The 13,271-nt window shown below is 38.7% G+C and overlaps 1 protein-coding gene across 5 annotated transcripts in view; it reads left to right on the top strand.

Moving 5' to 3' along the window:
• The first annotated feature begins 10,090 nt into the window (after window positions 1-10,090).
• prkcz (protein kinase C, zeta) overlaps window positions 10,091-13,271 on the top strand; it is a 56,432-nt gene continuing 53,251 nt past the window's right edge. For 2 of the 5 annotated variants that reach the window (XM_017467593.3, XM_017467594.3), the window contains exon 1: window positions 10,093-10,343. In XM_017467593.3, the coding sequence (XP_017323082.1) occupies window positions 10,285-10,343 (59 nt within the window). In that variant the 5' untranslated portion in view covers window positions 10,093-10,284. Of the gene's footprint in view, window positions 10,344-13,271 lie in introns of all 5 variants that reach the window. The other 3 variants (XM_017467590.3, XM_017467589.3, XM_017467588.3) reach the window with 3 other exon arrangements.

Raw genomic sequence — 13,271 nt, 5'->3', positions numbered from 1 at the left:
TAGTATTTATTTGTTCATCTATTATTATTATTATTATTATTATTATTATTAGAAAGACTATTCGAGTATTATTTCTATTATTATTATTATTGTCAGTAAAAGCAAAATGAATAATAAAAGCTAGTTAAGCGCTAAATAAAAACCCAGTGATTATTATGTTTAATTTCACAGTTTAATTTAATTTATTTCAGTTTACAATCGTTTTTGTAATAATTTTAGTTTTCTGTAATAAAGTCTAACAGAATCAGCTGCGTTTTGCAAAAATGTTCAGACGCTGTCACCTAGCGGCCGTTTCCAGTAGCATTAGCATTAGCATTGTCACGCATCGCACTACTTCCCGTGTTTAATACAGACCACAGCACAAGTAGCTTGTGGCTAACAAGGGAGCGGTTTCGTATTTTATGTAAGTGATTTATTACTTTAAAACTGTTTTTTTTCCACAGAGAGCTCCAGATATAACCGCTAATCATATTACAATCACAATTCATCATTAATGTCTTATTACTAATAATTATAATGTTCTTATAATTCGGTAAACATGTTAATTACAAACAAAGCTATGTGTGTTCCAGTGTTTCTTTCAGCTGTGCGCGTGCACGGCCACACAGACTAACCCCAACGCTAATATTAACCCTAACTGCAGGTCGCGCGCAACAAAAAACTTCCTACTTCCCGACTGGAGCAGAAATAACACGAGAAGAAACGTTACTAACTTTATCCCAAATACCCCCAAATACCCCAGTCTTTAAAGAAAATAGTTCTCTTGTCTTTCACCCAAGAATGGCTAAATGAAATGGTTCATGTTTGCCAGAGATAAAATGGAAAACCTTCCTTCTCAGTATCTCAGAGAGATGTTTACTGGTAAATATGGAGAGATGTTTACTGGTAAATCCAGCGGAAATTATTGCTCGATTTCCTGAAGGTGAGCTTAAGGAATGGTCCGCTTTTAACCGAGAAACACTGGATTCAAAAACACTTGGTTTAGAGCATGGTACAGATGACGTAAGCAGACTGACAGAGAAGGCCCAAAGTATTTTAAAACAATGGGAGAAGACTGCCACAGAGCAGAGGATAGGGGTTAGATATATCCGTCAGCAGTATAAGGATTTCAGGTTCACGATGAAAGAAAAGCAGATGGGAGCACTGTGGACATTGGCTGAGATGGTGACCTGGACAGTAAAAAGAGAGGAGTTCACTGATATGAGTTTGTACAGCTGATTGGTGTTTGTGGTACATTCCCAGTGTCCAGTGCAGACTGTGAACACGTTTCAGTCTGATTAATCTTATCAAAAGAAAATCACAAAACCGACTTCAGACCATCCACTTCATCAGATAATGAGAGTCCAATCTACACAAGCAGACGCCCTATAAATCTGGGCAAGGTCCACACCACTGGAAAACAGACGAGACAGATGGGGAAAGTTTTAAGGTAGGCTACAATACTAAATAATACATTTTGGTGTATATTATATAATACACATATATAAATCTGTTTGACTTGGACAATATTTTTACTGTATAGGCCTATAACAATTTTAATAATTTCTTAAGCATATAATCATTATAATGTATAAAGTTATTATTAATTAGTTAACTGAAGCTTTACATTTTGTTTAAAGGTTATGTCACTGTTTTGGTGTATATGTATAGACCAGCAGAAATAAACAGAAACAAGCGAATATATATATATATATATATATATATATATATATATATATATATATATATATATATATATATATATATATATATATAACATATAAAGGTCTATCATCACTAAAGTTAAACAGACAGATAGAAGATTGAAGATACTTTTATTTGTTCAGTGCTTAGCAATACTTTTAAAAAAAATTGTCTATTTAATTATTATTATTATTATTATTATTATTATTATTATTTTCCCATCTGTGTTTTTTAGATGCTGCTCTGAGAGAGGCCTTCCACAAACCTGCAGGGCCAGACAATGGACTGATTATATATATTATGTATTATATATAATATCTGATATTCTATTATATGCATATGAGTTTAATAAAACGTGTCTGGTTAATTAAAGCATTGTACTTTTGTATTATTATTAGTTGCTGTACTCGTTGTAGAACAGTTAACAGAAGGGAGTAAGTCCTAAAGAACTATATTAGTTATGGTAAGATACCAGTACAGTCACAGAAGACATTTTTGCTCAAATTGCTTTTTTTTTTTTTAAATTTGCACTTGGAGAAATTGTTATTTGCTCAGTGCTGTTAATAATTAGAGGGAACACTAGTTCCAAATTACTCTGTTTTCCATGTTTAAGTGCACTACAAAGTGTGTGAATTAACATCCACTACTCACTATTTAGTGCACTAACGCGACTAAAAATAGTGAAGATGAATAAACGACATTTAACCTCAATAAAATCTATTATTGACTATATTAAAATCTACATTTTCTGTTTATCCGGTGATCTTATTATTATTATTTATTATTTAAATTATATAAATAATCTTAAATTAAGTGTCTTAAGTTCTCAAAGTTTTGATAAATAACACGAGTTTTATTAAAGTTCATTAAATGTGTTTGTTAGAGTTGTGTGTTCCTTTAGTCTTATGTTCAGAGATTAAAAGGTGAAAGCGGGTTTATTAACGATTAGATTTTAGTCTGTAAATGTGTGTAAAGGTGAAACAATAAGATTTTAAATGACAATTTGTGAAAATGTAATAAATGTCTGCTCTGATACTGTTAAAAAACATTAAATATCAGTTTACATAAATAATAAAGAATTAAAGATTTAAATCATACAAAAGAATTTAAAATCACTAATTATTAGTTTAATTTACAAATAAATCTTTGAGTGAATGTCCTTATCTTTATCTTTCCTTCTGCTCTGCTCACGTCATGTTCACGTGAACTGGAACTCATGGACGTTTACGCGCCTTGTTCTCCTGCTCAGCTTCAGGGGATGTTTCTGTTTCAGTTTCAACTCCTTTACTGCTTTAAATAAATAAAACTCGCCGTATATCCATTTTCCCTCACACTGACTGTGAGCTAGCGTTCAGGAGAACCGAGAGACCGTCGGCCAATAAGACGCGAGTATTTCCACGTATTTCCTGTAAACGCTGTCTGATTGGTCTCGCCTCCGTTCACTGAAGATATAACATTACAGACGTCTTCTTTTACTGACGTTCAGTTACGTCGTGACGAACCGCTCCGAGTGGAGAATTATTCAGAGATAAAGAGAAAATCTTCAGGGCTACAGCCCTCAATGCCCAGGCCGAGTTACACCCCTGGTGATGAGTGAATGACGTGCCTGTGGTCTGGTCTCCTCTCAGCAAGAGCTCCACACTAACACATGACCTTCTTTCATGTTCCTCTGTGCAGGTGTTGGAGCTCCAGTTGCTGTTAAAGGCTGTGAGAGATGTTGAGCAGTAAAAGTGACCAGGAGATCGGCTGGATGCTGGACGATTACGGGATTAAACACGGTCCTGTGGTCGGTGAGTCTCAGTATACACTACTCCGGTGTGATGAGTGGTGTTTATTGTTGGTGTGTGTGACGTGATGATTGTGATTCAGGTTCCACCAGATCTCTGTATGAGAAGAAGCTGAGAGATGTGATTGCTAAAGAGAGGAAAATGAGAGGAACATCAGAGCGAGTTGCCTACAGAGAACAACGTACGTCCTGTGGGGGAATAAAAATAATGATCATCATCACCATACTACTGCTATTATTATTATTATTATTATTATTATTATTATTATTATATCTGCAGACTCTTGATGATGTCACAAATAAATTTTGTGTTGTTTTTCTGTAAAGAGGATGAAGACCTGTACGTTCACCAGCGCAGACCTGTGAGTCTTTAATGAACCTCATTTTATCTCACTGATAAATGTATACATGAATGTTAAATAGTACTTACAGTGCTGCGAAAAAGTATTTTATCCTGTAATAAATATCATGATCTCTTCTGTGTTTGTGTAGATCTCATACTAAATTGTGTCAGAAATTAAAACAAAATCTAAGATAAAACAAAGGCGATCTGAAACACAAAATACAGTTTTTAAACGATAATGTTATTTATTGTGTGTGTGAAAATGTATTTGCCCCCTTAGTACTAATTCCCCAAATCTATGAAACTGCATTGATAATGGTGTTCAGCTGGACGAGACACAACCAGACCTGATTACTGCAAACCCTGTTCAATCACATCTACACTTACATAGAACTTTTTCAACAGCATGAAGTTGGTTTAAAGATCTTACCCAGTAACACACTACACCAAAGCTGAAAGAAATTCCAGAAATGATAAGGAAGAAGGTGATTGAAATACATCACTCTGGGAAGGGTTACAAAGCTATTTCAGAGGCTCTGGGACTCCAGAGAACCACAGCGAGAGCCGTTATCTCCAAATGGAAAAACTTGGCACAGTAGAGAACCTACCCAGAAGTGTCCGACCTTCAAAATTCCTCCAAGAGCACAGCGACAACTCATCCAGGAAGTCACTAAAGAGCCAAGGACAACATCAAAGGACCTACAGGCCTCTCTTACATCAAGAAAGGTTACTGTTCATGACTCCACTATCAGAAAGACACTGGGGGAAAATGGCTCCATGGAAGAGTGGTGAGGAGAAAACCACTGCTAACCCAGAAGAACATTAAGACTCGTCTGAATTTCACCAAAACACACCTTGATGATCCTCAAACCTTTTGGGAGAATGTTCTATGGATTGATGAGTGGTAAGTGGAACTGTTTGGAAGACAGGGGTCCCATTACATCTGGCATAAACCAAACAGAATTACACAAAAAGATCATCACACCTATGGTCAAGCATGGTGGAGGAAGTGTGATGGTGTAGTGATGCTCTGCTGCTTCAGTGCCTGGGCAACTTGCAGTAATTGAGGGAAACATGAATTCTGCTAAAGGTGGCACAACCAGATTTTCAGTTTAAGGGGGCAATTCATTTTTCACATGTGTAATAGGTGTTGGGTAACTTTTATGCTTCAATAAAATAAATAAAATAAAAACTGTATTATGTTTTTACTCAGGTTTTATGTTGTATTTCGTTTGAAGATCTAAAACTTTAGTATGAGATGCACACAAAAACAGAAGAAATCAATAAGGGGGCAAATACTTTTTCACAGCACTGTATTAAACACTTGTATATATGTTACAGCAGTGAGTATTTTCTCCTTTCTCTAGTGGGGACACGACGCTTTCAGCAGTAGGTAACTGGCTTTCATTTCCACTTCTGTTTTGTTGTTAATGTTCTGAAAGTGACTTATTAGCCGTACTGATGTTCAGTGCTGATGTTCAGTGTCGTTACCCGTACTGATGTTCAGTGTCATTACCGTTCAGGGGAAACGCCATGTTCAGCACTAAGGACAGAGAGGTGGACATTGGGAATGAGTGAGTATCTCTCTCTCCCTGTGATTTGTAATTGTGGTACTGAGATAAAGTCATAATCAGTGGTTTTGGGATTGATTATATAAATATCTCCAGGTGTTTATCTGTTCCAGGCCCATGGTGTCTCAGTACTACACTGTGACCCAGGGGAACTACACAGCAGTGAGACAGGAGAGGACGCAGGAGAGGACGCAGGAGAGGACGCAGGAGAGGACGCAGGGTTCAGGACAATTCGTCCCTCTGTGGTTGCAGATTGTGTTCTTCCTCATCGTAGCTGGTGTCCTAATGTTCATCTTCATCAACATGGAGCCAGCTCAGAGCGAGCCTTTCAATCGACTCACATAACACACGCTTCTCACGTCACACACGCTTCTCACATCACACACATCACAAACATCACACATGCTTCTCACGTCACACACGCTTCACACGTCACACACATCATAAACATCACACACGCTTCTCACGTCACACACACTTCTCACGTCACACACATCATAAACATCACACACGCTTCTCACGTCACACACATCACAAACATCACACACGCTTCTCACGTCACACACGCTTCACACGTCACACACATCATAAACATCACACACGCTTCTCACGTCACACGCTTCTCACATCACACACATCACAAACATCACACACGCTTCTCACGTCACACACATCACAAACATCACACACGCTTCTCACGTCATACATGTTTCACACGTCACACACATCATAAACATCACACACGCTTCTCACGTCATACATGTTTCACACGTCACACCCGCTTCACACGTCACACACTTCACACAAACTTCTCACGTCACACACTCTTCACACATTATACACGGGTGCCTGTGCTGTCATTCTCTTCACTCTGAATGAGACCACATAGCCATTAATTCTTCATGTGGAACACCGTCATAAACACAGTGATACGTGTGTGTGTGTATGTGTGTCTTAAACACTGTATATATTCTTTTATAAATCATAAGAAGCTCTGTAATGACAATATCAGCTCTTACCACATTGAGATTTCGGTTGTATTTTAATATACGTGTGTGTGTTTTTATACGTGTGTGTGTTTTTATACGTGTGTGTGTTTTAGCTGTTCTGTGTACAAGTTTAAAGGGAAGTGCATGTAACAGGAAACATCTGCGTTATGTGAAAGAGAAAATCCCACTGAATAACTTTAGCACTGTTTCCTGTGACACAGTGGAACTGAGTGTATTTTGTTTGTATAAATGACCGGCTCTGTCAGTTACGTAGGCCACTAAAGATAAACTGGAATAAATCATGGGAAACATGAACAGTGAACATTCAGTGTGTATGCAAAGTGCCTTATTACTTCTGTCTTCACTTCTGAACATCTGACACTCTCAGACACCTGCATTAACACTCACATGTCTGATAAATAAATCTGAGTATATCCTGTCAGGTTTATTATTATGTTTGAAACACTGTCCAGATTTGTGCTGAAGAGTCGAATCGTGAGTCATAACGATCACTCGTCATTGATAACAGAAGAGTCAGTATGTCTCTGGGATTTGATCTCACAACCTTCTGGAACAAAACCTTACTTGTTCACTGAATCCATGACCATCCTGGACACCGTATTCTTTACATTTCACGATGAAGGTTTGAAGAGAGAAAGATTAATGAGAATGTGCGGAATTAGTGAATATTTCAGTTATTTATTAACTCTACTGTGGCTATGAGATGTGAAAATATTTAATCATCCTTCTGAGAAACAGTTTTAACCAACAGCCTTTTAACACCTTCAACAGAACTTCCATCTTCACCATCAGTGCAGCCTGTGACCCCTCCCACTCAGGCTTCTTCTACCCAGTCTGGGGCTTCTCCTCCCTAATCTTTGCTTTATGCAAAGCAGAACATCTCTGCCCAATATGAGGTTTCTTCTCAGTGGCTTTATATATCTGATCTGTGGCCTACCTCTGTCAAATCTTGGGCTTATTCAAACCACCCAAGGCTGTATTTTCTGCTGAACTTGAGTCTCCTGGAATTCATCCAACATGAAGCTTCTTCTCACCTATCTTCTACAGGCAAACTCTAAGCTTCTAATGTCTAAGCCATCGACTTCTCCTGGGATTTCTTCAGCACACCGCTGGCTTCATTTCTGTCCAAACTGACTGCAACATGGGGCTTCATCCTTCATTGCCCAAGCTGAGGTTTTGGCCAGCATAGGGCTCGGTCTGTGGAGCTGCGGTTTATACACCACATTAGAATGATGACCAAATTTGTTTTTCTTACATTATTTAAAGACTCAGAGCAGGTCCAGAAGAGGAGAGGAAGGATGTGAATTTAATGACCAAACACCAGCAGAATCCCTATACATCACAACTCCATTTGATATTCTGAAATTCTGAAACCCGGAGACTGAACAGTACCAACGGTACCGCAGTATTCCCTTCCAGTACACAGCACAGACATAGGCTCTTAGCCAATGATTCAGGCATGATCTCTGTGTCTCAAGTCTGATGTACCGGAACAGAATTGTTTTGTGGTCTTGGTATGTGTTGTTTTGAGCATTCCTAATCACCCCGCCTTTCGCCTTCACGCTCTCTCTCTCTCAGTTCTTCTCTTATTATCAGTTCTTATATTACTCAAACCTACATAATAGATGTTTTGATTTTATCTGTGACTTGTTCCAATTGACATTTATTATTCTTTATCAACATTTCTGTGTGTATATACACTATGCTTTCTGTATCGTTAAACTAAGAAGCTTTCACTGAACGATGGTGTTGGTGTGACTGCTTCCTGGGCCCATACAAGAGGAAATCAGCCAGAGCAGGGTCCAAATTCTGGTTCTGTGACTAACTTTACAGTTAACCTGCTCTGTTTCATTTAGTTCTAAACTTTAACTTTGCTAAATTAGACTTCGACTTTGACTGCACAAATAACACACCTGGCCTCAAACAATAACAACAACGTGAACTAAAGGAGTGTTCCATGGAACCCAGTGCGCATGCGCGGGAGTGACAGCTGCTGATAGTTAGCACTTTTACATCACATAACTTACTAAACACTGAGAATAACTTTCATTATTATATCATTTACTTCAAATATTAAACTGGCGAAAACAGCTGAGGGTTTAATTAGCAATTTAGTTACCCAGCTAAATCACACCCCTATCTTTACTGCAGCTGAGGTAAATTGTTTATTTATTGGTTTATTTATCAATCAGCTAAATCAACGAAATTCACTTGAATTATCTTCCATTAGTTAAAATGATCTACAAACGGATTCCTTGTCGTTTTTAGTGGCTTCACTTCAAACTAGCCAATTTGATTTATTAACACCGTGTCGTTTTCTTCTCACCCCACCCGTATTCCGAGAATCCCAGCTTCTCATTTCTGATTGGCTAGTGATCTTCGCCTTCTCCAGAGTGGCTGAGAAAGTCACGTGGTTACAAAGAGCACATCGGTTTTGACTTAACTCACCAAAAACGGAGCTCTTCCATGCTCTCTCTCTCTCTCTCTCTCTCTCTCTCTCTCTCTCTATATATATATATATATATATATATATATATATATATATATATATATATATATATAAATATATAAATATATAAATATATATAAATATAAAATATAATGTGTAAAACTCAGGCAAATAATTACAATTCCACGACAGAACCACGGTTTGTTTATTGTAATTTCACTGCACGTTTCTGCCCGCAGGTGCCGCTGTGGGATTCATGTTTATCTCAGGTTTTATAATGAAAGTTAAATTAATTTATATAATCAGGACACAGTGAAGCTCTTACTGAACTGAGGGCCACAAAATAATGACAATAACTTTAAACTGTTCCCCACTGGCATTGTTTACTTTCCTCTCGCACAGGATAAAATGCTATTTGTAGAATATAAATATATTTTTCTGTACTATATAAATATATCTGCTATAATGTTCAGAGAGACTTTAATGACAAACAGAACCTGAGCTGCGTCTTGTTTCCTCTCTTAAATTTTTATTCATATGGAATTTAAAACTCTACAATGATAATCCATTAAATGTTCTCATTATTATTATACTTTTTAATAAATATAGATGTTTTATTAATTTATTCATGTATTTATTTATTTAATGTCTTTTTTTTATTATTTATTTGTGAGATTATTTATTTAGTTAATTGTTTATTTTAGGAGAATTTATGTGCAAATTATGAAAAACTAATAAACATCTTCCATCTACATTAGAGAGCACTCACTACTCAGCACTCATCACTCAGTACGCATCACTCGTTACTCACCACTCAGTACTAATTACTCATCATTCACCACTCATTACTCATCACTCAGTACTCATCACTCACCACTCATTACTCACCACTATCACTCAGTACTCATCATTCAGTACTCACCACTCATCACTCATTACTCGTCACTCAGCACTCATTGACTCAGTACTCATCAATCGTTACTCACCACTATCACTCAGTACTCATTACTCAGCACTCAGTACTCATCACTCATTACTCATCACTCAGTACTCATCACTCATTACTCATCACTCAGTACTCATTACTCAGCACTCAGCAACGGTCGGTGATACTGATGTCTAAATAATTTAATTGGTGTTTGGAAAAAAAAGTATTATTAATAAAGAAAAAATATAATATATACGCCGTAATTTTGTAGGTATGTCGGATGGGGGCGCTGTGTGTGTGTGTGTGTGTGTGTGTGTGTGTGTGTGTAACCATAGCAAAGCCTCACACGCTCTGAATCACTGTGAGCAGGACAGAAGCTGAAGTATGGAGCGGTTTCCTCTCCGGACCTGAGAGCGGATTAAACACCGCGGAAAGCCCCGGCTCGGTGTTTAACCCGGACACACAGGTGATTGTGTGTACAGTGTGTGTTTAGAGGTGTTAATGTGCAGTGATCATGCCGGTGAGGAGCGGGACGATGATGGACTCGGTGAAAATAAAAGCGCATTTCGGCGGGTGAGTCAATCAACAGGTTCCTGAATGGGTCGGTTCTGTCTGAACGAGTCTTCTGAGTGAATCGATTCGCAATAACGGATGAGTTCTGCTAGTAATACTAATGAACTCATTTAGATTTAATTAGTCAAATATAGACTGTTATGATATAAGGCTACTGTACATCAAAGTATTTTGTAAAATATCGAGTTAATCTGCAGTTACACCAAATTACAGTAAAGTGTTCATTCAGAAATTCTGATTCAGCAGGAGTTTTTTATACTCCTGCTGAATCAATCACCAGACACCATTAGAGCGTTCTGCTCAGTGAATCGACTCTGTACGAACGATTCCTCAAAGCGAATCGATTCCCAGAAACGGATGAATCAAAAGTTCTGATCCAACTGAAGTTCTGATAGTAGTACAAAATAAATAATTAAGATTTAAATACATAAATGTAAACTTTTCGGATATGGTTTATGATAGTGTGTATATATTATAATGATATAATTATTTTCAATAATAGTATGTGATTAGAGAATTATTCAGTTCCTGTCTCCTGCATCTGCTGGGTGAAACAGTAATGATGTCAAAGTATTTACTAAAATATTAAATTCAGTTTTATTTGTATAGAACAGTAGATGTGGTCACAAAGCAGCTTTACAGAATACAGAGTCAGTGTGTAGTTACACCAAAATATAATTTTAAAATATGTAGGATGTTTCTCAAATCAGAAAAACTCCAGTGGAAAGTTTCAGGAATCTGATGGAAACCATTACAGATTATAATGGGTTTTTATTCAGCAGGGATTCACCAACAGTTTTAGTTGTATGGAGTTTTGGATGTTCTTGATGGTCCTGTCTGTATAAAACACTTAACAGCTACATGCTAGCTCGCTAAAACATTAGCTCTAGTGAACATCTACAACCTCAAAGTTGGGACAGTGGGAAAATGCAAAAAAAAACAAGCTATATTGAACACACATTTTTTGACGTTTTATTTTGTGCATCTAATTTATTTTTGAAAATATACACTCATTTCAAATCTGATGACTGCAAAACACTCCAAAAAAAGTCGTCACAGTTGTCTGTTTACTGCTGTGTAACATCAGCTTTTCTTTTTAATAACACTTATTAAGCGTTTGGGTGTGTGTGAGTGTGTGTGAGTGAAGACACCAGTTGGTTAAGTTTAGCGAGCGGAATTTTCATCCATTCATCCATTCATCCATTATACATTTCTTAAGCGGTGTAAATGTACGAGTACTTTGTTGCCTTATTTTGCGATTCATAATACACCACACGTTCTCAATGGGAGACGGGTCTGGACTGCAGGCCATGCTCGCACCCGCACGCTCTGTTTACGCAACCATGCGCTTGTAATCCGGGCAGAATGTGGATTGGCGTTGTCCTGCTCTGGATGGCAGCGTATGTTGCTCCAAAAAGTGTACATATCTTTATGCGTTAATGCTGCCCTCACAGATGTGCAGGTTACCCATACCATGGGCACTGACCCACCCCCATACCGTGGGCACTGACACGCCCCCATACCATGGGCACTGACCCGCCCCCATACCATGGGCACTGACACACCCCCATGCCATGGGCACTGACCCGCCCCCATACCGTGGGCACTGACACACCCCCATGCCATGGGCACTGACCCGCCCCCATACTGTGGGCACTGACCCGCCCCCATACCGTGGGCACTGACACGCCCCCATACCATGGGCACTGACCCGCCCCCATACCGTGGGCACTGACACGCCCCCATACCATGGGCACTGACACACCCCCATGCCATGGGCACTGACCCGCCCCCATACCATGGGCACTGACACGCCCCCATACCATGGGCACTGACACACCCCCATACCATGGGCACTGACATGCCCCCATGCCATGACAGACGTATTTCCCGATTTCAAATTAGAATTTCCCAATACTGTCCCAACTTTTCTGGACTGTATTTTAGCCAAAAATTTTACCTGAATGTGAAAGAGGGGCGATGTGTTAGCATCATGTCCTCACAGCTCCTGGGTTCTGGGTTCCTCCTGATCTCCCCATGTCCATGTGGCTTTCCTCCAGGTTCTTCAGTTTCCTCCAAAACCCATGCGGGTAGGCAGATTGGCTACGCTCATGGCCCGTAGGTGTGACTTGGGGTCCTCCATGACCCTGACCATGATAAATCGCTTATTGAAGATGAAGGGATTAACTTAAAGAAGTATTTGAGTAGGTTCACTAAATGAACTGAATCAAAACCCTGCATTGTTTTATTCAGTTAAAGAGTCAAATCAGTAAAGTGATTCAGTGATTCAGTTTGCTTCTGAGCACTTCACAGGTGTAAAGGTTTCTTTAGCGTTCAGGTTTCGGTGTTGTGTGAGTTCCTCTTTTATTATTTTAGGAACTTTCCAAACAATCGGTTCTGCTCATTAATTCATTCGTCTTCTTTAGAGATCAATCATTTATATATTTTTATTTCAGCAGATTTTTAAACTACAGATTACTGACGAATTTCATTTTAAGGAACTGTTTAAACCAAAATCTAAATGTATACAGTGTTGTTCTTTCCACAAGTGTGTGCGTGTGTGTTTGTGTTTGTGTGTGCGTGTGAGTGTGTTTGTTTGTGTGTGTGCGTATGTGTGTTTGTGTGTGCGCACGCGTGTGTGTTTGTGTGTGTTTGTGTGTGTGTTTGCGCACGTGTGTGTGTGTGTTTTTGCGCATACGTGTGTGTGTGTTTGTGCGTGTGTGTGTGTGTTTGCGTGTCTGTTTTTGTGTTTGCGTGTGAGTATGTTTGTGCACATGCGTGTGTGTGTGTGTGTGTGTGTGTGTGTGTGTGTAGCTCCTCAGTCGGCTTTGTGGAGAGACTCACTGATGTGTTTTCTGACTCTGTATGACACTGATATCCGTAAGCAGGAACAAAAGGACACAGAGAGATTGTGGAGGGCTAAATGTG

The sequence above is a fragment of the Ictalurus punctatus genome, chromosome 5 (genome assembly GCF_001660625.3).
Source record: "Ictalurus punctatus breed USDA103 chromosome 5, Coco_2.0, whole genome shotgun sequence".
In the NCBI taxonomy this organism is placed as follows: Eukaryota; Metazoa; Chordata; class Actinopteri; order Siluriformes; family Ictaluridae; genus Ictalurus; species Ictalurus punctatus.
Note: the sequence above shows the minus strand (reverse complement) of the source record. Positions and strands in the feature narration are given on the sequence as shown.